A 25,758-nucleotide genomic window follows, 5' to 3' on the forward strand; every position below is an offset into this window, starting at 1 on the left:
AACGATAGTACAATAATAGCCACGCGTTGCCCACTCGTGGCCCTAACACAATAGCCAAATGGTTCACACATTACCGTGTTTATTTAAAGTCTATTATAGATAAAGTTACTGATGTTTAGCTGTACTTTTCCAGGTCAATATTTTATGAAAAAAAATATTGACAATTTGTAATATCTTTGCATAAGTATATAAATTATTGGTCCTATAAAAATATAGAGGAAAACATTTTAATGTTTTTGCAGTTTAAATGTGTACTAAAAATTCTTTTCTCATTAAATCACAGAATAGACAACCTAATGCAATATAAACATCAATGTAGCATACATTATAATTTGTATGGATGGAATCTCAGACAACAGAGTTTAATACGTAATAAAGAAACTACGTCGCAAAACTTTAATTGAATAAAAACAGCTGATTTCTTATAAAGAAAATAAACCTGTAGGTAAAACACAAACGACCGAAACGTATTAGATAAAAACGTGAGAAGTATAATTACCTAATCTAAATTTCTAATTCAAATTAAAACGCGACATCACGTTATATTTGTATTCTAGCAAAACCTATTTCCATCACAGTCACGGCCACTATTAATCATGTCCAATCATTGTAATAAACACTACAGCTGTTACTTTTATTTATTTGATTGCAGCATGGATCACATATCATATGAATCATGAGATTCATAAAGATGGCTATGGACGAGCCTTCGAATCAACGAAATGACGTTAGAATTTAAAAAATAACGAAAGAATTTGAAATTAGAAGCAAGATCAAAATCGGAATCTGACTTGACGTCCATGGAACGTCAAATTCGTATTCTTGATTCGAATGTTCAAAGGAATCCATGTGAACTGTCAGTTTGGACGTATCGTCAGCTGCGGCACTAAGCATGGGCGTATCCATGATGTCACTGGCTAAACGAGCGTGTCAAATACATGACAATATTAGCTTTCCAAAAATGCGACGCAGATTGACCGGTCATTTACATACATAAGGTTAAGGTTACATACGTTGCGATTAATGTTAAAATGTATACAGTAGGCGCTCGAAAATTGATGTATAATACAATAGATTGAATTTTTTATCGATCGTTTCGATACTCTGTTGAAGTGTAGACTTGAGGCACTATGACAACTATTGTAAGTTTATTATTATAAAGTTACTTTTGACAGCAAGTTTTTGCGTATAACGTAGCTAACTAGTATATTAACATTGCCTTGAATATAATAAGGAATATTCGAAGGGAATATGATAGTGTTGGCGTTGAACTATCTAATACCCTTCGGATTTTCCAGTTTTCGGCCTTAAAGGCAAATTGTGGGCATGAAACCTTACCTGAACTCTAATTGGTTATCGTGAGGGAAACGGTTATTCAACCGAAGCGGATATCACGTACGAGCAAAAAGAGCAATTAAAACGACACGGTTAATAAATCGAATTTTAAGAACACCGAGAAAAACGTATGTTTCGAAGCACGGCCATTCATAAAAAGAGTAGCTGGTTACGAAGGTTAACACCTTCCAAGGTACCCGCTATACCTCCGAAGGCCACCACCTGCAGAGGTCTGCGTGTATTAACACGCCTATTACCAACCAATCCATCTTTCAACGAGAACTCCTTAAAACACGCTCCCAAAATTCTATTTGCAAACATACGAACGGCTAACTGTATTGCAGACTTGAAAACGGGTCAAAATACAACATCAGAAATAGAATACCTTGGGATTATGCTACGCAGGTTATTTAATGCGTACACAACGACGCAATATAAACTGTGCCGGGACATACAACGAGCATACCTGGATGAAATACTCGAGATTAAGGGTGACTCCGATTTGGGAATGTCTTCGTATTTTATCGAAACAGTCTCAAGAGCGACGTTATCCGTCGAGGCGGTTTCTCCCACGTACGTAAGGTTTTAAACGAAGATACTGGTTTTCTTTACATTTTCTTTTAAGATTAATTTAACGTCAAATTTAACTTTTTAACATGTCTTGAGCTTTCAATTTAAGCGTCTATTTCTGAAATGTCGATGAGACACACAAATAAATTTAGGGATATTATATAGTTTATAGACCATGAATATTAAGCACTTGTTGTGACTAAAACAGTTTAAAGCCAATTTTAAATTGAAAACAAAACATAACAACACAATACATTTATTATTATGGACGTCGGAGTTGTCAATCCATTACCATGGAAACAAAAAACAATTCCAAACATTTTGAAACTTTCCTTGACATTTTTAAATCAGGATAAGGTCCTTAAGGTGTCAAAGGACACATCAAAGTGGTCAGTTCTCAGTTTGATAGGTGTATGGAGGCACTGCAGGGTGGCGGAAAATACCGCGCCGGTGGCCTTGAGCGAGCCGTCGAACTCACCGGAATGCAAACACGAACAGGCGAACGCCTTGCCGAAAATTATGTGTATGTGGCAAATTCACAGATGTATTTACCTGCCTTATGTACACCAAATATCATAACACTTCTAGAATTAGGTCGGTAATCGGATGCTACATTACGTAACCATTAACACCGAATAAAACCTGTATTGTAGGAAAATTTTAGAATTTGATTTTATGTTCATTATATAATTAGATCCACCATAAAATCTGCGTCCTTGAGTTGAGCATTAAGACGATGGAATGTTTGTACTCTGATTAATTTAATACAAACTGTGCCTACGCATCCATAAAGGAAAAAGAAACACTTTCTGACAAACTAGTCAGAATGTTAATTGTTCGAATTGGAACAAACATTGATTAATTAGCACAAAACCCTTTTATTGGAGCACTTGCAAGTGCCAAACTATGTGAATGGAGCGATTTTAACTCAAACCATGACATAATCCTTCTTAAATTTCTGGCAATAAATTAGTTCAATCATTTAATTCATACCTATTATAAGATCAATTGGAAATAATGTTGTCAGAAGATCTTTTTTTTATAATTTTATCAAAATGTATGGGCTTTTATTAAAACATGAGAGGGATCAGAGTCAAACATAAATATATCGAAATAATTGTCAGCCATATTTTTGCTCTTTAATCGTACAGGGGAAAGCAGAATGCGTGCAACGATGATAATCCCAGGATTAAAGCTACCCTAATTAAAAATAATCACTTTTTTCGCAAAAGTGATGTTAATAATTTCACTCTAAATTATATAGGGTTAGAACAGGAGGGAGATGTGGAATGAGAACTGTCTAATAAGTTAGTCGTATCGGTTTGGAATGACGATCTTAATTGCAATTTGAGGCAACTACTTCGAAGTGGGTGATTTTTAAAAAAGATTATGAGATGTGTGGAATTCCTGATAAGAACAAAGTATGTAAAATAACGTTATCACTTTTTAAAATTTTAATGGACTAGTTATGGAATCGAATAACGAATGCTATTATAGTAGCTAAGACGAGCTCCATTTTATTTCTACTCGCCGTTTTTACCGATCTTCATAAAACCAAAATACAGTTAACATAAAGGGAAAAATTGAAACAAACCGTCCGTCAGATTTTAACTAGTGTAGTTACACAAATCTAGCGAGATGTCGCTAATGCGTCGAGTTTGTGCCTAGACGTAAATTGGGAAGAGCTATCCGTGTTGTTTGAATTATGTCTAGCGGGGTTATTGTGCCCAAACAGTACCGAATGATACACGTGACAATACGCACAACACTGAAAATATTATACTAATGAGTAATGACTGTTTTTGTTTTTTTAAGGTGAAATGCATCAGCTGACTCCGTAAAAATATTTCAAATACTTTCATTAATACTTTTACTTTCTATAATACAAAAGTTTTTGTCCCAAAACAGTTTCTTCTTAAATTTATTTTTGCCCTTACATATTTTTTGCCTATAATTTACTTATACTGTAGTATGCGCAATTAAATTTGTATTCATATTAACAAAATTATGCAATTCTATATTTTGCACAAACAACTGATTTCGTAATTATGTCTTTAAACACGCACATTCTCTGGTCAGTGAACTATTCAGAATATTTCAGATCAGCTTGAATTTAACAAAACAACTAAGATTTTTGTTGATCTGATTATCTTGCATATACTATAACGACAGCGACCTGCGCGAAGGCTACACGACAAGGCGTGGGTTACATAACTCAGATCGGACTTACTTGAGTGCAATGCGGGTATTACTCTGCACTGCAAACTGCAAGTAGTGCAACCAATTGCACGACATACATATTTTTAAAACCCCAACCAAATGTATCCTATTTAATTTTTAAGTTGCCGAACCTGTTTTTTTTTTAAGAGTGGAATACAAAATACTTTGGAATACAGAATAAAATATAGGAATGCCTTTGCCAAAACTGAGTCATAAAAAACTGTTTGAACCATAGACAAGTATCAATTTTGACGTTATACACTTAGTTCGTGTTTTTAAATGATGGTAATAAATTATTTTCGCCCACTTATTGGCGTATGGCCATCTGTCAGTTGAGTGGCGTGCCTAGGGGTTCATATTAGCGTAAGCCTGATATTTATCTTGTTTTAGTAGATTGTATGTTTTTGTTTTAGCCTCCTACTTGTACCGTTTAGGCAGGCAATAATTTACAGTTATGTGCAGACTAAGTAACGAGGTAAGTTATGTAATAGATAGAGACATGTAGGCCTTGTATTATGTCTTCATAGCAGAAGTAAGTTTGATCTTAAAATGGTACAATTAATGATAAAGGTAACCATAACAAACCTTAAAACAGTTTTCGTAATTCAATTATTCACACACAATACTCCGTAATTAACGATAAAAAATATGATTAAAACACATTAAGAAGATTCAAAGACGTAACGAAGTTGTCGGGAAAGCGGGAAGCTTAGCAATAATTCAACAAGTTTATGAGTAAATGAAGCCTGAAATTAAAATGGGGGAGTTTAAATAGAGTCCTCTCCTGTACCATAGAGTAGAGATTATACGCGAGATAAGACTCGGGAGGAGCGTAGGTCCAGTAGACTCAAAAAAAAACAAAAAAAGGAATAGATATCGATTTTAAATTTGTTGGCAAAGGCTAAGGTAACGTAGAATTGTATGAGTATTTATGTTGTTATTATTGTATTCTAAGACCTCAAAATTTTCAAGCGACTTGAATGGAAATCTACAACGGTCTTTTGTTTTAAAATGTAGTTTTCTTTCTATTAACGTAACCTCGATAATCATTATTTAAAAAAATCTTGCAAGTAATAAGCAGTTACATAGCAACAACGAAAGACATCATTTAGTGATTCAAACCACATTGTAACAAGTTTCTCTAATCCTCTATGATCATAATCATAGCTACTTCGCAAATAAATTCTGAGAAAGGTTAAACCTAATCAAATGGATATAAATTATAGATTATAATGGTCGTAAAATAATTATACATTGTATTTTTATTTCTGCATTTGATTGTTACAGCCTGGAGCAACGAAACGCACGTCAGCCGGGCCCGCATAAAAAACAGTGCTGCCAACATAAAATAATTTCAGGTGTCCACCGCCATTTGCAAATTGATACCGCCTCGGGCCCCGATTACACATCTGTCCACAAATCAAAATCTTTTTTATTAGTAATTTTATACCTACGTGGAAAGTGACCAACACTGACCTTTATTACATTACGCTGGACTAGATATTTTTAATAACACGACAGGTATCCTCAGCAACGATTTCGAGCCGCCATGTAAAGGAAATTGATTTCAAATAGACTAGATTTTTAGTCTAATATTACACACATTCACTACACTTTGGCTGCACCAATATGAAAGTTTCAAATAATATCAGGAAATGGGTATCGTTTACGTTGCAGTTCTATAATAGAGGTCGAGTGCCCAAGAATGATTCACTGCTACGCCCCATTGTTGAAATCTAGTTTTTGCAAACCTATTTTGTTCTAGGCGTTTCCAACAGAACGCTAAAATAATTACAAGCAATTTATAAATAAACTTGTTACTATGAATAATTGCATGAAATCTATTTTTCATTGTTTTATTTGTGAGTTTTGGAGTAATTACTGCGTTGACCGGGTCAGTGCGGGTAGTTAATCAATAAATTGATTAATTGCTTCACACTTTCTAGTGTCAGAAGTTTTTTTAGAAAAAATCTTGATATCTACCGAAGTGAATAAAATGGATTTTTTATAGACCCACCAGTTTCAGTCCATTAATGATAATAATAAAATTATTCTCAATGATTACCTAACAACATTCATTTATTACAAAACGAATATGTTAAAAATTTGTTAATACGTCGCACTTACATTATTAAGGCGAAAGAATATGCGTATATTTGTTAACTTCACAAAATTAATATGGTCGTGGAAGTGTGACAGCGCTATACGCAGCGTAGAACGGCATCTCTCTTCTACACCCGCAATAACAATACTTTTAATGTGGTGGTAAGAAATTTCAACTCCCTCTAATAAAAAACCCAAATCCAATAAGGTCCTGATAAAAGCCTAGAATCATTTTTTCTAATCAGAAATAAAGGAATATATTGAAGCAAGTTTTTTTAACAACAATGTTCCTAATGTTTCTTATAAGAAAAAGCGTGTTTAAAAAATAGCAACACATTTTCCAGTAAAACTATGCATGACTAAAACCTTATTAGATCACAATTTTGGGCAATAAATTGAGTTTCATATCTGTGAGTTGATTATGTAATTAAAGTTTTAAGATTTTTTTTCTCATTATTGCCCGCTGGCCCTCCTGCTACAAATCCTGGTTATAAACTATCTGTAGTATCTGCATTCCAAGTTTCGTCTAAATCCATTCAGTGCTTTTTGCATGAAAGAGGTTTTATAATATTAGTTTTCCTGAGGAGCATAAATAAGTACGCATGGGTTTTCACCGCTATACCTTCAATTATGATCATTATTACCAAATATTGATCTGTAAATTAAATTGAAGAACTTTTATTACTGCCTAGTACATATTTGAAGCTTAGGAAGTATTTGACCAAAGTTAAGATGCTTGTGTAAATTAAATTGCACTTTATACATTCAAATATTATTAAACTATGCCGCAAAATTCTAACTAGATGAAGACTTGTACAAGGTTTAGAAAACACTGGTTTCTAATTATATGATATCACTTGAAATATGAAGAATTCCTAACAGAGTCAAGATACCAAAACAGCAGTATTAAAAATATGTGCAATTAACTGGATTAGGAATTCGGCTCTTAAAAAACTATATCTATATATACTAATATATAAAGCTGAAGAGTTTGTTTGTTTGTTTGAACGCGCTAATCTCAGGAACTACAGGTCCAAATTGAAAAAATATTTTTGTGTTGAATAGACCATTCATCGAGGAAGGCTTTAGGCTATAAACCATTTCGCTGCGACTAATAGGAGCGAAGATATCATGGAAAATGTGAAAAAAAACAGGTCAGGTATAAATCATAACTTATATCTTCTACCCACGGGGATGAAGTCGCGGGCAACAGCTAGTTTCTTATATAATATGAATAGGTTATTGGAATAGTTACTTTTAGAAGCTTCTATATGTTTCATTTCATAAAACCAAGTCATATTGTGAACTGAATCAGTCAATTTTAATTCTAAATGTTATAGAAAAGCTGGATGTTGCTGAAATGCAAAATGTACGCTTTGTTCCTCAGTAACGCTTGTTTGATTTAAATTCATATTTTAATGTGTAAGTATTATTTTTATCTATAATCGATAATTCAAAATGAATATCACTTATAGACATAAATAACTAACACTATATTACTATTTAGTACTTACAGCATATATTTCTTATATAATTTAACGGAGTGATCTCATTTTTTGTGTGGAAAAATCTACTAAGAAAAGACTGTACTGTGCAATAAAAGGAGATTATTGCAAAGTTACATAGTGGTAATTAATAAACATGACCTCAATATTGAACGCTAGCCATTATAAACCTAACTTGTTAGATAACCATGTTAAACCGCTTTGTTTTTGTATTTAGGTTAGAATATTTTTAGTACAAAATAACTTTTAAAAATAATTAAAATCAAAATAACAGTTGCCAATTCAGATCTAATAAGACTCCTCGTGTATGTAAATAAGAAATTGTACCAGATTTTCGAACAATAACCAAGAAAATACATAACGAACTTTTGAGGTTACAATATCACCATTCAGTCGAGTTTTTCCAACAAACCTGCATAGAATCTGCGCTGATGATCTCCGTACCGAACTTTTGTGCTAATTCCACACTTAACTTAGTCTTCCCCGTACCTGTTGCACCTAAAATTATCACCATAGGAACTTTAGAAGACATCACAGCACGAAGAGCCATCGTTACAGCGGCTCGCGCGAACTTCACTATTGTTATTAAGTTTTGACATTTGCATCCGACTTCGTGCAAAGCATTGGAATAACATTAACAGCCAGAGTGATAAGAAATTAATGTTATTTATAGAAATATCTATTTACATTTGGAAAGTACCAACTAATCGTGATGACATTGTTTATTTATTTATCCATATACATTGTTTATCAACTTACACACTATTTGCGGTATCTTTATGAATAACAGCTCTGAGAAAATAGTTTCCTTGTCATACCGTAAGTAGATAATTTAATGTTAATATTTATTGCGCAATGTGGACTTTCTTCTTTCTATCAACAAACGCATAAAGTAGGTACATGTTTTGTAACTTAAGTAGGTACCCTACAGTTCACTAATGACGATGTTGACCTGACGTCAATTCGCTAGCCACAGTATTAGCATAATATTGTCTCGCGTATCACTTAAAACTTAAGACTTTAAGTACACCGCCATTCCTTTCCTAGTTCTCACCTTTTTATGTAGGTAGACATAGGAAATATCATTTACACTGATTCGAGTTGGTTGTCGTTGCAAATGATATTTCCTGGACTTAACTTTCCCCTATCTGAGTCAACTAGAGAACCTAATAACTGTAAGCAGCTTAACCACCAGTCTGTTTAATCTCTTGAACAACCTGAACGTGATACTAGTTACTTGCGACATATTATGGGTTCCATTTCATTTTTTTCTTTATAAATTACTGACACACAATGTTTTGTTTGTTTTCTTAGGTTAAAAACAGTACTTTTACGAACTTTTGGGAAGCCTCTACCAATGTGTGGCGTATAACTCGGTTATCCACACGTCACCATGACAATCGATTTACACTTACCTAAATATTAGTATAATCAACATTTGTATTACTTCTTATTTCACTTATTTTTAGTGTACCGACCTAAGTACTTCACTTACCATAATTTACATTACCGGCCTAATAGGTCGCTAGGAATGATGGCAGATTATTTATACATGTTTGTTTGTTTGTCGTTCTGAAGTGAAGACTACTACAGTGGGCCGAGCCTTTAGAAGCTTTAATCGTCACTTCTGCTGAGTTTCTGCTTTCTAGCACCGAAGTCCTCTAGTATCTTGAAGAGTATCTATCTGAATAGGTTTCCGTCTCTCAGGACTTTAGGCATAGTAATAAAAAAGTAGATCGCTGCTAAAATAAATGAAGGCAGACTCTGTTGGCCGTAGATAACTTTTATGAGAAGATCTCGTCTAATTTGCCACTTCACCTCAACGGGGTCTGCAGAGGCCTAGTAGAATGTCCACACAACCTGAAGGTTTAAAGTTTTAGCCTTGTATGTAGGCAGATTTGACTTTTAGAAGTTTAATTGTATTACTATTAACTAAGTATCTATCAATATTCCAATTGGATTGGCTTGGATTATCAATAGTCTAATTTAATGTGTTATATTTAATAACTTGTGTTTTTACGTGTCTAGACTCTAATGTTTCAAATGCCTTATTTATTCATACTATTACTTGAAAATGAAGTTTTTATTGACTGACGATTGATTCTTATAAGGCAGTATCCAATTACTTAAGCAAAAACTAACTTAATAGACGGGTAATACCCACGAATTGAGATTTTACGTTTACTTATACGGTATACTTTTATCTGCATGTTGTTTGTGTATATTTTATGTACTTTTTCAATTAGTGTTTTTATTTTTAGTTCAAAGATCAGTTCATGATTTGTATTTCGGTCATTTGTTTTTGTGTGCGTGTGTGTGATTGATCCATACATAGATCATTGTTAATACTGTTCAATATTTGAAACATACTTTTAATATTGCCAATATCACAATATTAAAACTATGTGAGGTAGGGGGTATAATAATAGGAAGAATAAATCAAAACTCCAATGTATTTTTTTTTAGTCAGACCAGATAGGGCTGTGGAAACCCAAACGTACCCCACAGGTACATAATCACAGAATCTATACTATACAATACAATGATTTTATATATCCCAAATTACAGCGAATAAGTATAAAAATCACAATAATTAGCCCACTGTTCCCAAGCTCTCTCCGGATCCGACGTAAGCGTTTAATATGTATAGTCAATGCAATACAAATGTATCAGTGTATCCATACACATAGAGGAACAAAACCAAAAAAAAATCTATCTCTGTGTTACAATAGTATCCCATAAAATTAGCCACATAAGTACAAAAGTCCTTAGACATAAGAGCGCCGCTTCAAAGATTGCAGAGGGCAATATTAATATTAGGCGGAATCTATGTTGCGCCCTGCACTCGCTGTAGCGGCGCGCGCGCACCGCGGCCGGCCCGCGCGTGACGTCACCTGCCGGCGCGAATATCACGCCGCCGGGCTTGCGCCGGCCACGGCTGGGTGTTACAAACGTACGGATACTATACAAAGAATAAAAGGAAATCTTTTATATATAACAGGACTTATAATTTTATAACCCGACCTTAACTATATACAGTTCAACCTAACTTATTATCGTAATTAATTCCTTTTCCATTTTGGCAGTGGTGGAAATGTGCCTTGTCACAATAGTGGTTCTAATAATGTGCTGTTTTACACTTCTCAACGCTATCATTCACTTTCTGTCTCCCGATTTATAAAGCTGTCATTTCTTACCATTAAACATTTAACTACTGACTTTTTCTTATGTGTCTAATTACACTGGTCATCATCACCAAAGCAACCGATTACATTTTGGATAACTAAAACCATTATTATCTTTATTTATTTATGTCAAGATATGAATAACAAAAAAAATAAATGCAGGTACAACATTCGAGGATTTGTAACTCTCTAGTAAAGAAAACTAAACAATTACTAGGAAAAAAACTCGTTAGTAAAAAAGATTGATCAAAGTATAATATACTTAGTATTACCATTACATCTGTATGTACAATTAAACACCTAGTGGAAGATAAGATAAACATCTTTAATATCAATAACTTTTCTTGTCTGTGTATGTACACTATTCAGAACAGCGCTAAATTCTAATCGTAGACATTCTTCACAAAAAATATGTCTTGCAACTAATTCGAGTATAAACCTAATATATATAATAATGTACATGAACATACAAGGCACATTCCTCACACAATTAAAGCCTTCACACTTACAAAACGCTGACTATGTGCTTGATAAAACATCAACCTTCTGCGCCCCCGATCAGCGCAATACGTTGGCGGCCCAAACGAAACGACGACACCGGCCGGACTACATTTTTTAAATATCGCCAACATTATTTTTCTGATCAGGTTCATATTCAATTAACACGAACTATTGCGAGTACTTTACTAACTTACCTGCATTAATAAAAATATTATAAAAGAAAAAAAATGCAAAATTTACTATTAGTAGGTACTATGAGGAACTATGTCTTGGTTATTTTTTTTTCGGTCCATTTTTTCGGACCATCATATGGTATATAAGACTTGATGTTGTTATCAAAATACACAGTCTATTATTTTCTTACGAATCGATGACTGTCACTGAGATTATACAATTTACATGAAAACTTTTTTTATTACCTTAATGTCATAAATCATATGAAAATGGTATGTTTCCACTGTTATCCCAACATAATGTGAATGAATTAAATATCGATTTCAATATGCTAAACGACTTAACATTATAATAATGTTTATAATTATAATAAGGTACGATGATCGTAAAATGAAGGGAACCTTACACCTTCAGATAACATGCGCTTGCGACCACGTTCGCACGTACAAATTTTTGTCAACAAGGATTCTAACAAATTATCGTAAAATATTTAAAAACAAATGTTTGTCGAGTTATCAAAGACGTTAAAAACCGTTGTTTAAAGACTCGTAGACAAATGTTTGTACGAACCTACGAGTTATGAAGTTTATTGCATTCGTTAAAATAATAAAAAAACTGATTTCATCTACTCTAGCATTTTATGTAAAGAATTATACAGACTTGTAATTTAATGGATGAGAGCTAGAAGGGCTCTCAAAAACTTTATTATAAACCTTCATTATCACAATCGCATGCTAATAAAAGGGTGGTGTTTGTTTTACATGATAAAATTACATACACATTACTCATAAAATCGTCATGAAACATTTCATATGGAAGCTGTATGTGAATTATTTATTGTATAAAACTAGATCAAATCAAATTGACCTAAAATCGAATGAACAATTCCAAATTAATCAAGAATTGGTACGGAATTAATTGGGTTTCGCTAATGTAAAAAAAAAACAATAGTGTTAAAAATTTACAAAATAACAATAAAATAAACTAATGAAACAAGCGCGCTATCCTAAAATGCAATTTACTTAAAGCAGTTAAAATAATAGTTTACTTAAAGCAATTAAAAGTAGTAGTAATTGATGTATCACTTCACTAACCCTCGCGAGTCCGGGGTTAAAATTGAAAAATCCTGCAAATCGGGCCGAAAACATATATAGTGGCCATACATTTCCAATCTGCTCTCAAGCGCTTGACCACCTCAGACAAAGCTTTCAACTACCTGAACTCCCCCATTTATTTACAGCACTGACAAATTCAAGCTCCTTTAAAATCGCAATTCGACTTTGCTATACTTAAACTATTTTTATGGAAGGTCCAGTAAAAAATCTTCATATCAACGTCTCGAAACAATATTTTAACAAATGTCATATCATTTTCGATCTGTCAACACGGAGTAAATCTGTATGTGCTATTTCAACTATGTATACTTTTAATGATAAATTCAAAAAACATTTTAGAGGTAAAACCAGTCTACTAGTTCACGAAGCAGTCTGTAACTATTAAGATATTTTACTGAAGACCTAGGATTTGTAGTTAACAACAGTTTTATGGCTCACTTTGGCACTGCAAAATATCGTTTTGAGCAAAACAAACCTGTGGTTATAGTTCCATAACTACATTACTCTCGAGACATTGCCAGAAGCAGAGTAAGCCGTAAAAGCTGAATTTTCTTTGAAATATAACAATCTCCTACCGCCGACTCGACTGAAGACAACGCTTAGAATTTCGCAATCAAAACGGCGCGGAGGTACAAACAGACGGGGGCTTCACTGCGCCACCGCGTCTTGAATAAACGGTTCTAACGTTCACTAGAGCGTTCAGAAGCGACTTACATAAAAAGTTACCAGTCCATAAGTGTCCAGTCGAGTAGACTCCATAGTTCCTCGGTCGGAACAAATCGATTACCAGTCAGGTAGTGCGAGGCGCTCAGTACGAGCGGTAGCGCGCCGACAGCGACGTGCGGAGCTTTTTCAACTTCGTCACAAGTTGGTGTTGTTTCTTCATCAGCTTTTCCCTCTCGAGGTTCTCTTGGCTCAGCTTTCTGCAGAGCGCGGCCGCCTCTCTCAGTATCACAACTTTGGGCGCGCGCTCCTTGTCTCTCGTGGCCGGGATTTGCTTTTTGAGCTCATCGAAAAGGTTTTTGAGACCTATGCGCCGTAGTCTCTCCATGTCGTTGTGTATGGAGCGGCGTTCTATCTCAGGCGATTCAGCCTCGGAGTCAGTGTCGGTGTTGGAGCGGCGGCCGCGGCGACCGGGACCGCGAGTGCGGCGGCGCGAGGCGGCCGCTATGCTGGGCGGCGGCACCAGGCGCTTGCGGGCGGCCGGCCGCGGCGTGATGGCGGTCTCCACGGTGCGCTGTATGTGCTGCCGCTCCTGCGCTGATGGCACGCGCGGCAGAGTGTCCGTGCGGACGTGCAACTGTGTTGTTGGCAGGGGTTGCTGTGTGCCCAGCGAGACTACATCGATTTCCTCCTCTGCAACAAGCAAAAAAATACTTTCAAAATACTATCGCTTATAGTTGTTATAAAAATGAGTATCGGTCGAAGCATTTATTAGAGTCCCGCCCGCATTAACCGTTTCATTGCTCGCATACTTTCATTCATACCGTTCATTACGCTCGCATCACCATAAAAGGCGGGCGTCGATTGTCGTAGCCACATCTGTATACGATCGCAGGGGGCTAGATCTAGTCGGGGAGATGCGACTGCAGTGGTCAGGTGCGCGGGAGGGGGTGGGGGCGGAGTACGGCGGGGGGGAGGACGTCGACCCCGTCGTACTACCGCAGCGTCTGCCGCCATCGATCCAGACGCCTGACGTCACGGCGCGCCATTCGCGCCAAAACGAGAGCGCGTGCGCGGCGCGCTGCCGCAACGTCCGCACTCAATGGAGTCCGGATTACCGAGCGGTGGACACGCTTTCCGGCCTCCGCCGCTACCATTTAACAAAGCATCGATCGAAATTAACTGTCACGTGAGAGTTGCACGATAACGACGGCCGGCCGGCTTACACGTTCACTAACTGACATACCAGCCGGACCGGTTCAGGCGGCGAGCTAAAGCCGCACTATCGCTCAAGTTGCATTGCGTCCGATATATCAAATGTGAGAGACGTACGGGGTTGCATGGCGTCTATCAAGTCCGCCTCAACACGGGCGCCTCACTAATATAATGTACCTGTCTTTTCTAGAACCGCAACCATAGAGGCGTACGGCTCCCAAATGAACAGGATAGGTTATTTAATTATCCTAGGGAACTTGCAAAAAGTTTTTTTTGTAACTCGATTAGGGAGAGTTGCGGAAATGGCCTAAATTCCGCCGGTTGCAGCAATGCAGCTATACGAGCGGCGAGTGCTTAGAGTGCATTGTCGACTTCTATGAATGAGCTATGTAGGTGCGGGCTTCCATTTCACGATCGCATTGCATCTAAGTGCGGATGTGGACGTTTGTCCGACTCGTGTTTACGCCGTAGTGCATGTTTCGCGGAATCCGTTCGCCTGCACTATCCGGTTACACCAACAAATAATTATGTCAGCGGTTCATTGTGATTAAAGGTTACCGGCTCCACGCTAAAACGTGTTGCTTGCAGCGCTATTTACGTACCCAACAAGGACGAGAGTTTCCGTTTAAATCTCCAGTGCTTAGGCACTAGAAATAGAAACAAGTTACGTGGGCAGCTGGCCGATACGATTACGAAACGGCGAGTCAGGGACGCGGCTAAATAGGTTCATTAAATTGCGCAGTTTTGCGCGAAAAAAAAATGCGCATCAGACTCATTTATCGAATGGCGCGACGATAAATTTATATACGAACGCGATCTTTTTACTACGTTTCCGCATAGTTACGCGGCCGCTTATCGCTTACGCGTGAATCTAATTCGAGGATCGACGCCTGTCGTCAAACACGCCTCGCTTGCGTCTAAATCTAGGCGTGGATAAGATTGCTGGCGCTATATCGAGCCACATAGACACACCCTGCTTTTCAAGAGACAATGTATAACACCGCCGGTATTACCATATTTGGATCAGCTATTATTTTCGGTAGTACCAGCATCTTGAAGTAGTAGCTATTGGTAATTTGAATAAATAAGGAATCACAAAAACTTGATTAGGCAAGTGTGTAATGGAGTGGGATTACCGCAGAGCATGAGACAAAAAAGAAAATAACGTCGACTGTTTGCGTAGGCGCCTATTGTGCGGGAGTCAATTTTCACGTGACGATTTTCTCTGTGGCGCCAGCGCGATTAACGGTCGCCCGAGAGAGTATTTGTTTCAGGTCTGCGTGTAAGGCGATACGGCCGGTATTGTCGCGGTGCGCCGCCCGCCGGGATCCGGTCTAGTGCATATCTATTATATCTCCATCACTCGAGACGCGATTCTCAGATCCGCCGCCGTTCCAATTTTATACCAGAGATAATCCGCTTTTTATTGTTCGCCCGACCGACCGGTATACGAGTGGTGGGGTAAAAAATCGCCAGCTCTCTCTTATACTTGACCATATGTTTCCATGTCTAGATACGGTATGGCATCGACCTTTGCTAAAAAAGTTGCTGAATTTTAATTAACTAAGATAAACAATGAATAAGCGTTGTTACGTAGGTACATATGCAGTGGTAGATTAGTCACAATTTCTAGGTAGATCTAAAGCCTTACCGTGAGAAAACAATGAGTCATAGATTCGTAGACTTACTTAAGTAACTTATTAATCGTCGGCCATCTTTGTAGATAGTAAATGCTAAGCGAAACCGGTACAGCATTTCCCCAGAGTTCCCCTAGGTTACATGAAATTTAATGTTTATGTATTTACTTTTTAATTTGGAAACGGCATGACAGCCATAAATAAACAAACAAAAGAAAAAGTGTTTATACGTGTGAAATAGTCAGGTTGTCATCCACGCACACCGGTGCCGCGGTGGTTCGCTTGGTCACGATTTACGAGTGAACGCGGCGCAATGAAAATCGAAATTTGAGAAAGTCTCTCGGTACGGTTTGCCCCTAGCGTGGTTGTCAAAATAAACAAGTTGATGCGTTTGAAAATGGAATGCAATCGCTATGGTGTCGTCAGGTATGACCTGGTGAGGCGGGGGCTAGCGCACGCTCCGCTGGCCACGGCTTGAGGCCAAGTTCACTGGCATTTGAGCGCGATAATTAAAAATTATCGTGACGCGCACGCGGCGCACGCCATCTTATGCAGCGAGCTCGTAATGCTAGCTTAATTAAAAATAAATAAATCCTTTTTTCATGTAAAGCGACGGTTGAAAACTTTATGGAAAACACAGTTTGTAAGTTTCATTAGTCACTAGATGATTCGTAGTCGCGAATACCGATAGTACATGATAATAGTATCGTAAAATTTCCTGTAGATATATTTAATCTGTAACGATTTCGTCGATGCGATAAATTGATAATCCTAACGGAGTGATGACCTTGATGTTACATGATGTAGACAGGTAATAGGAATCGTATTTAAAAATTTGTCATTTTTATCTGCGCGGCGCACGCGAGTACATTTTTATACTTTTTATGGAGTCGAACTCGCCCACGAGATCAGACATGCTCAGCGTGTAAGATCTAGGCTAGAAAGGTTTCTCGTTAATTAAAGCAACGTGCATAACAGTTAAACTCCTATTAAACATGAGTTCCGTAATGGCATACCGCTAATTCGTATTTGAGACACACTCTTGCCAAACAGCACACGTAAAATAGTGTATCGTAGGCACAACAGCACACATAACGTGTATCCACGCGACGTAGAAAACAAACAACAACTCATTAACAATTCTATCACTACGTTCGACACAATAAGTAGCTGAAAAACAAAAAATCGTACGGCACTATGCTATCACTGATAACAGCGATACGCAAGTAGGTAACATAATCGTGTAGGCATCATATACAGACAGATAGCCACTATTTCTGTTATGTTACGCAACTACGAAAACTCGGTCATCTGGTATACTGACTGCCGACTGGTACTTGAAGCGGCGGCTAAAATAAACCATTCGTAATTTATCGTACAGCGGATCGATCCACTATTGGTGACCTTGTACAGGCGTTCGCACGGGAGGAAGTTCATGGACGATACATATGTGTACATAGACATACCGCGTGACGCAACCGTTTTTTTATTACCTAATTAATGAGACATGCGTATGAAGCCTTGTTAACATTATACCAACGAACGACGAATTCCAAGCGAATGGAAATGTATGAAACAGGCGTAACAAGAATTCGTTTAAAAAATCATTGAAATGGAGTTTGTTTCAGTGTGAAAATTAATTAAATTAGGTTGAAAGTGTTTTATACCGGATTTGTATGTACATAGGTGCGCCTCGTTTGCGGTAACCGACTTGTAGCCTACTGCGTAACATACTAGAACTAGCATGTATCGATAAAGTTCGGAAACATATGACAGTGTGCAACTAGTCCTACACGTTTAGTTTTACGGACCGACCTATAATTATGGTCAGTTATTATAATTAATTCTCTGCGTCTACCGACAAAACTAGTTGACAACCTTTGACTTGCCATAAGTCTCCTTCAGACACGATTTATACTCAAAATTCTATTAAAAGATGTCATAATATGTCTCACAGTGTGATATCTCATACAAAAGCGATATTGATGCCACTTCCTTAGTGTTTAGCATTCAAATGGGCAGTTTATTACGTCATTGTAAGTACTTAGTTCGTGTTGCTGGGCAGTCACCACGCCCATCTCAGCGGCCGAAGAAGAAACCGGATCGTAATTATGACTAGATGTGCCGACTGCCGAGCCGAGCTCGCATACAAACACCATTCTCAGCTGTGGTCGGTACTCGTCACCACAATGTGGTGTAAGGCCACCCTTAAAATGCAACCGACGTGAATTATAATAAGCAAGTATCGCTACCATATAAAGATCGTGCAACTTTGTAATTGTGATGAATTTGGCAAAGCCGCCACATTAAGTACGCAATTATACTGCTATACAGAATCTTAATGGAACTCAAGAATTTCGTATTATAATGAATATAGCCTGTTATCTTTGATATGTTAGGGGTCATTTTCGTGTCTCGATAACCGTTCGTAATTTTGTGGTCAGTGCGCAGTTGATCGAGTCAAGTTAAACCGGACTTCGAACATGTGATCAGCTTAGCAAACATTAAAACATTCCTCATTTAAATATTTCGCGATGTATACGAGATCAAACAGTAATATAAAAACGTTATCTTGTTGCGATGTCGCATTATCAGTCGTCAACGCGGCTTTAGTTTTTTTTTCGTGATAAGACAATACAAATTTATGTTAGGGTGTCACGTTGTAATAAGTACTATTGTTATCGGCATTGATAATGCGACGGTCGCGCGGAGGCCAAGATGGCGGGCGGGTGCTACGATCGCGATGTGAGCGTATCAACACATTCATACCGATTGTTTAAATATCTAAGTGCATATTCTGTGGCGATAACGCTCAAGGTCCTTTCCACTACGTATGTACATGCAGATCGACCAGTGAAATTACTTTATCGCCGCTTGATAAAGAGCTATTATTTTGTGTTACACTGCCCTACTGGCCTAGTGCAGCGATTCGCGCCCAAATATTTACAAATAGAAAACAATCTATCTAATGCGATGAATGAAGTGTGAAATGACTCGATTTGTTTACTTAGTTTTATAAAATGTTGTAATCGAGTTATTGATTAAAGTACCTACCTAATTAAATGGAACATGCTTTTCTAAATCTGTTATCACGAATACAGTTCATGTTGTCTGTTGATATTTTCAAACAGATAGAATACTATGTTGCTCAAGACTGCGTATTTATTAGCTATCATTATGAACATTGTGCAGTTAATAACATTAAATTAATTATGACATTGTCGTAGTCAAGTACAGGCGAACTGTCACTGGGTTTGATTTAACATCGATATAAAGTATAAATCATACAGGCAAATACTAAGTTGCAGAGATCAAATGTGGGCCAAGCCCCGTGCTAGCCGGCAAGGCTAGGTTAGGCCGCTAATATCGAGTAAAGCCACCGGCCATGCTATTTAGGACAGAGTGGTGTCAACTATCACTCAGAAAGGCCCACAGACAAGCCGACAGCCGACACTAATAGCATTGGTTACAAATATTTTTACTTTCATCGCTGCAGTGCCGTGCCGGGTTTGCGAACTTGTGAGCGAATATTTTTGTGCATTACTGATGGAATAGCCTGCTTCCTCGTAGATTTGTCTAGAAATTTGTGGTTTTGAGGGCTTTAGGCATTCTAGCGTTCATTAAGAAAAAATAAACTGATTGTCAACCGTACCTCGGTTGCGGATGCCAACCAATTACCACACCGTGAAGAATGCAAAGGTAGCTGTAACTGTGCCGCTTACATATATGTATAATATGTATAAATATTAACCGCGCAAATTGCTTTACTACGCGTTCGAGGCCTTTTGAATTATTATTATTACGCTTGGCGACACGATTAATGTTTCTTATAGGTATTGATAGGTAAATGGAATACATATCGGACAACGTGCGCGATGTCTGATAAGAATGAATGGCGATAAGAAATAAGAATGGCATTTGAAATAAGAATGGCGGGAATTTAAATAATCTCTCTCGGTAATAAAGTTTTACAACGTCGTACACATTGTAAAACTTGTAAGACTACGTCACGTTTACAATTTAATAATCACTCCTTGCCCAGGAGTGGGAGGACTAGGTTACTGAAAGTTAAACATTAAAAATATAGACGTTTATAGACTTGGTATGAATCCACAAATTGGTTGATATTTCATACGTACACAGACTCACAGCCTCTTGGAAACTAGTACACAGCCTTGGCTCACTGATTGATACTAAAATGTTTAGGGCGGCCGAAACCGGATCTTTGTGCTAAATTGGCCCTAGGAACTTACCTACAATTCATAACTATACCAGTAGCCTACTTAACTACATTTGAGTAAAGGCTATTAATCAAGTGTGTGCCAATCTGTCAAGATAATAAGGCTCAGGTCAAAAACACCCAGCACTGTTTAAACTTTGCTATCACGATAATAGATGGATAGATTGCAAGTACCTAGTTACGTGCGATACCACTACTAATCAACTTCCACATATGAAACACCATAATAGGAGTTGAATAACAGAATAAAATGAGCAAATCGTCTCAGCTGCTGATTAAACGGAATGTAGCTCTAAAATAAAATCATTACAAAGTTGTTACGAAGTAAATTGGCGCGAAAATGTGACAACTATGGTACAGCCGTACGTACGGTTAGCTGCGTGGCGTGGCTTAGGTACGGAGCGATAAAACCGCGCATGCGTCGTAAATTCTTCGCGCCACACACACTAGTGATGTGGCATCAACCAACTTTAAATCGACTATAAAAAAAATTTTTTTTTGGCCTCTTCTAACAATTAGTACATGTGAATGTTATTTATCTGATAGACGCGCTAGCCGACTGATGTTTAATCACGATTATTGAGACGCTGTCTATCAAATTGTCATCCGGCCAAGCTGGACATGGGAGTACCGCGTTCAAACCGGTCGAGCGGCCCGAGCAAGCTCCACTTCAATGAGATTCCATTTCATTCCACTGCATTCTTACACAAGTAACGGACTAGACACGAGACTGCCGAGTGCGAGGCAGCCGCGTACCTTGTTTAATTCATTCCGTACTTCGCTAGGTTTTAATTGAGTTAATACTTCCGACAATGTATTTATTTTCAACTAAAAGCTGCGCAACAAGTTAAATGTAAACAAACGTTAGCGGCCGCTCGAATTAAACACATGCCTATTGCGACCTTACCCACTGCTATCGACGATGACTAAATTGCTGTAGTATAGGCATAATAATATAAACAATACTGTAGCACACAATCAGTGGTGTCTATTAGAGGTCATATAGAAATCGTATCACGCTATATTACGTTCCATGAAAACTCGTATAGTTTCCAACTAAACACTACTCAATTGGCAGAGGTCTAAATGAAAGTACTACATCAATTAGCATCATTTGTATTTTCGATCCGGCTACATTTAAGACATCTTGATCTAATCGAATTCTTGAAAGCAATAACGAATCAATAGACTGTAATCGAACGTTGGTTGAATTTGGTAGATCGTATTCATCATTTTAATGAATACGAAAGGATGATAACCCTACCGCCGCACGCCGCCCGCCGGCGGGAAGCGCCGCTTGCAATTGGAGGATGCATCAAGGTCGGAACGTCTCGGTCGATGTACTTATGACCTTAGTTTCGTCTAAGTCTGTGACACGCACCAAGACCTCAGACTAGGACATACGAAATTAATTCGCATCCAAATTAAGCATGTCAATCCCGGGAGATGAAAGTCTGCTGGTATAGCGTTGCGCAATCTGACATTAAGGAAGGTTGAGGCGTTCAAGGTCGCTATAGGCGAAGGTTCCGGAAGAGCGGAAAAGCGGGTGCGTCTAGACGCGGCGGGGGACGCGGGATGGCGGTCGATATGCGCAGTTTCCCGCGCTCGGCTCAGCGCCTGCGCCCTCACGACATTCCCGGTCAACCCAACTTCACGAATACTTACAGAAACATCTTATACCTAAGCAAAAATGCGGGCTTTTTACCAAAGCTCGGCTCGTTTTCGACAGTTTTGTTTCCTTGATTATTTTGTATAACCGCCCGCCATGCATTTATTGCTCATTGTTATTGAACCTTTTCAATATTATATTGTATTTAATGTCATGAAAATTACAAAATGAACGTTTTAAATTCGTTATAAAGGTCACCGATCACGCTCGTCGCCGGTATCAATGGCTTCCCAATAAGCCAAAGAGGCCCTAACATCATCCATTTGAATTTCAAATCAACGCGACAACGCTTTACGAAGATAGGTATTTAAACGATTATTTTAAAACTTGTAACTTGAACGGCGGCAATTGGATGATTTCGATTTTGGCAAACAGCGGGTGCAATTTGAGAAGTGTTGAGAGAAAAATAAGGTAACTTTGAGCTAAATGTATTAAATGGAGTACTGACCTGATTCGCAGGAGTCAGAGGGTGTTTGCACGCCGAGGTAGTCGAGGTGCCGCCTAGCCAGGGTGTAGGAATGGTCGGCTGCTACGACTGCCGAGTCTCGCAGGAGGCGGAGAGCTGTGCCGGCGACGTCCACGGAGTGACGGAACTGTGGGGGCTCATCGCCGTCTATTGATGGAGGCGTCTCAGGTCTGGAGGGCGACCTGTCTCGTCGCAGCAAGCTCTGTCCTGGTGTAGTCGGTGTTGTAATGGGATCAGATGAGACGAATGTGTTGCTAGGATGCACTGAATCTACACAAGAGCCGGCCCACATACAGTCGTGGTGTACTATGTTCTCCTTGTGTGGTTCCTCTGGTGTATCTATTATTCTCCAGTCTTCATCGCTGTCCTGCAGGGGATCCGAAAAGTTGGCGGGCGGGACTAGATCCAATCTATCTGCTTCATATTGAACTTGAGTCCAAAATTCGGACGTTTCCGTCAACCTTAGGGAGTCCTCGTCCAGGGCTTCCCACATGTCGAACTGAACGAACGAGTCGAACGGTGGCGACATTTTAATTTCTATATATACCTAAAGACTAACTATGTTTAAAGCTAAGTCGAACTCGTCGATATCACAGGACCCTCTTATCACAGGGAAGATGCGCGCGATGGTTACAACGCACGCAGTCTGCAACAAGGAGAATTTACTCGTATGAATGTCAGAAAAATCATGTCTAAATAAATTGATGCACTTGAAAAAAAAAGCAATAACTGTTGCTAAAACTTTCCAAAATTTTAAAACTTTAAATAATTATTAATGAAGGAATGTTGATAGAGTAGCTCATTTCACGTTTACAAAAACGAAGTGTTATTTCTAAAATAAAAATGTTCCATTGTTAAGTAGTACCTTCTTCAAAAGTTACTAAGTTAGGATGACCAGTAAATATTGCACAAGTCCACAAACCACTAAATGCACAATTTAATAAAAAATAATTATTATTTAAATTATTGTATTTAAAATAATTATTAAACACTGCAGGGTAATAACCCTTTATATTTACAAACAATCCGAATTGAGCACAAGTCACGACGGCACAACACTAAGTCGGTGAGGAGGAAGTGTCCACCACGGTGCCCGAAACTAGACTGAAGTCTGGATGCGAGACCAAACAATTTTAAACAGTACATTGGCCTTGGGCCCTATCCCACTTTAAAGAAATAACAATTAGTCATTGTCCTGACAACCACCCCCGCGGCTTTTTTCGCTATTTCTCTTTACCTGAACTAAAGCGGTCTCGTCACTAATCCCGCCAAGTTTTTGCGAGCATCGTAGCTACGTACCAGGTAAAGATTTCCGTAAAATTGTTTTTGTTTACAAGCACAGAATGGCGCGAAATGAGTGTTTACTAATAATAATGCAAATGAACGAGTCGTTTTCCCGCTAATTTGTGGCTTCAATAATTATCCAATTCATTGCGCGACACAACGTAATTTCAAGAACTACAGATTTATAAATGCATATTTTTAATATTGGTAGGAGTTCAGTTTTAACTTTTAGGGCTTACTGTGAAATAAGTTGCATTTAATTTACACAATCATTGTAATTTCGATTCGTGATATTTTACACTGACATAGGTACCTACCTACAATATCTGAAACTATAAGTTAAAGAGAGATCATGAATTTGCAGGTATGGGTAGGTAATTTTTCATGATTTCCCAAATTAGTTTAGAGAACAAGTGGGCAGAATTTTATCAATAAAATTAGAGAGCAAAGTACTTAATGAAAAATTGGTGCGAGTAGGTAGGTATTGGGAACTTAGGCTGGCGCTAAGGCGGTAGATTTAATAAATAAAATAAAATTTCTGTGACGTACAAAAACTGACTAACTACCTACCTTCAACAAAAAAAAAGTTAATTTCTAAGATTTTGTGCGTAAGTATTTTATAACATATAAAATAAAATTTAATAACACCCCCGTGATTTAAAATTACACAATATTATTGCAATTTGTTTGTAAATATTAATTTCATAAATATTGCACAATTAATGAAAACTACTGATGTCTAAGTTGCAGAATAACTTTTTATCAAAATCGATTTATATAATTAACTAGGCTTTTTTATTCCAAGCACCGCTCAGTCGTCGATTTTTTTTTTTATATTTCGCATTGGTTTGTAACAAATTAAAAAAAAGTTTGACAGATAATCTGTCAGCTATATGAAAAAAATATGTCGAAATTAATTTAACACTGATGATACATAAGTACTTACATGGGTAATAAGAACTAATATATTTGAAATATAACATATTTCTAACAACTAAACCCCTACTTACGTTGTTATTGTATTTAAGTTTGCAATAACAATAAGGTAAAGAATTTGGGCGCTGCCAATTCGCAGAAAAACTCATTAAACCACAGTATAGTATAGGTTGGAGTTAGCCGGCAACGCCCCGCGCGTACATAGATGTACCCACTTTTATTTAAGAAATTAATTTAACACTGAGCACTGAATTAAATATCTTAATTAATATATTTATTGAAACACTCACCAAAAAGTTTTGTGCAAAACGCAATCCGGCCGCGGCCGGTGTATTACACAATTTTACACAAGATTCTTCAGAATCTTCGACAAAGTTTTTTCCGTACACACTGCGTAACACTCACTGAGAATATGCGATCGGTTATACAGTGTAAATTATTAAATACGATACTTCTTCCGAGACCTCCGATTGAGTTTGTCAAACACTGAAACATTATTCGGGAGCCGGCCGGTTCTAAGGAGAGCCGCGCGTGCGATTCGATGGGCGCCGTGGACACGACTACAAGCTAGATGAACGTATTGTACGAACGAACCGCGCTGCGAGTAGCGACTAGCGGTCGTCCGCCGGTCGCCGGCGTTCGCAATCGGCGCGTTTCGACGCGGTGCCTCCCCTCTCGCCTACCGCGTCCCGGCTAATTCGATGTCATTCACGAAATTCTCTGAAAATACGCTTATATCACTATCGATTATTATCCTAACATATACTTAACCAACTATAGAGTTTATTAGTCAACAATCACATCACGCATAAGGCGAATTTATACTATTTAGAGTCAAATTTTGTAAAAGAATTTTGGTAACCGCGAGTAGTGTCTCGGTGGCGGGGGGAGGGTAGAGGGGTCGTACCACGAAGAAGGAAATCAGCGCACCGGCATTCAA

General features: G+C 37.9%; 2 protein-coding genes across 3 annotated transcripts in view; both read right to left on the reverse strand.

Annotated features, from left to right (window-relative positions):
* The window catches only part of LOC113497756 (tRNA dimethylallyltransferase), a 205,803-nt gene extending 197,482 nt beyond the window's left edge, over positions 1 to 8,321 (reverse strand). Inside the window, exon 1 of the mRNA XM_026877461.1 lies at positions 8,146 to 8,321. Within this exon, the coding sequence (XP_026733262.1) occupies positions 8,146 to 8,283 (138 nt within the window). The 5' untranslated portion in view covers positions 8,284 to 8,321. The remainder of the gene's footprint in view (positions 1 to 8,145) is intronic.
* A 1,864-nt stretch (positions 8,322 to 10,185) lies between these two features.
* LOC113497786 (myc proto-oncogene protein) lies at positions 10,186 to 25,484 on the reverse strand. Of its 2 annotated transcripts, none has more exons than XM_026877506.1 (3): positions 25,109 to 25,484; positions 22,581 to 23,244; positions 10,186 to 14,064 (listed from the first exon to the last, which is right to left on the reverse strand). In XM_026877506.1, exons 2-3 carry the CDS (start codon positions 23,125 to 23,127, stop codon positions 13,517 to 13,519), a joined length of 1,095 nt encoding a protein of 364 aa, XP_026733307.1. In that variant the 5' UTR covers positions 23,128 to 23,244; positions 25,109 to 25,484; the 3' UTR covers positions 10,186 to 13,516. The 2 variants fall into 2 exon arrangements, with proteins under 2 accessions (XP_026733307.1, XP_026733319.1); XM_026877518.1 differs by lacking the exon at positions 25,109 to 25,484 and adding an exon at positions 23,464 to 24,438.
* Between the last annotated feature and the right edge of the window lie 274 nt (positions 25,485 to 25,758).

This window comes from Trichoplusia ni, chromosome 1 (genome assembly GCF_003590095.1).
Source record: "Trichoplusia ni isolate ovarian cell line Hi5 chromosome 1, tn1, whole genome shotgun sequence".
Classification (NCBI taxonomy): Eukaryota; Metazoa; Arthropoda; class Insecta; order Lepidoptera; family Noctuidae; genus Trichoplusia; species Trichoplusia ni.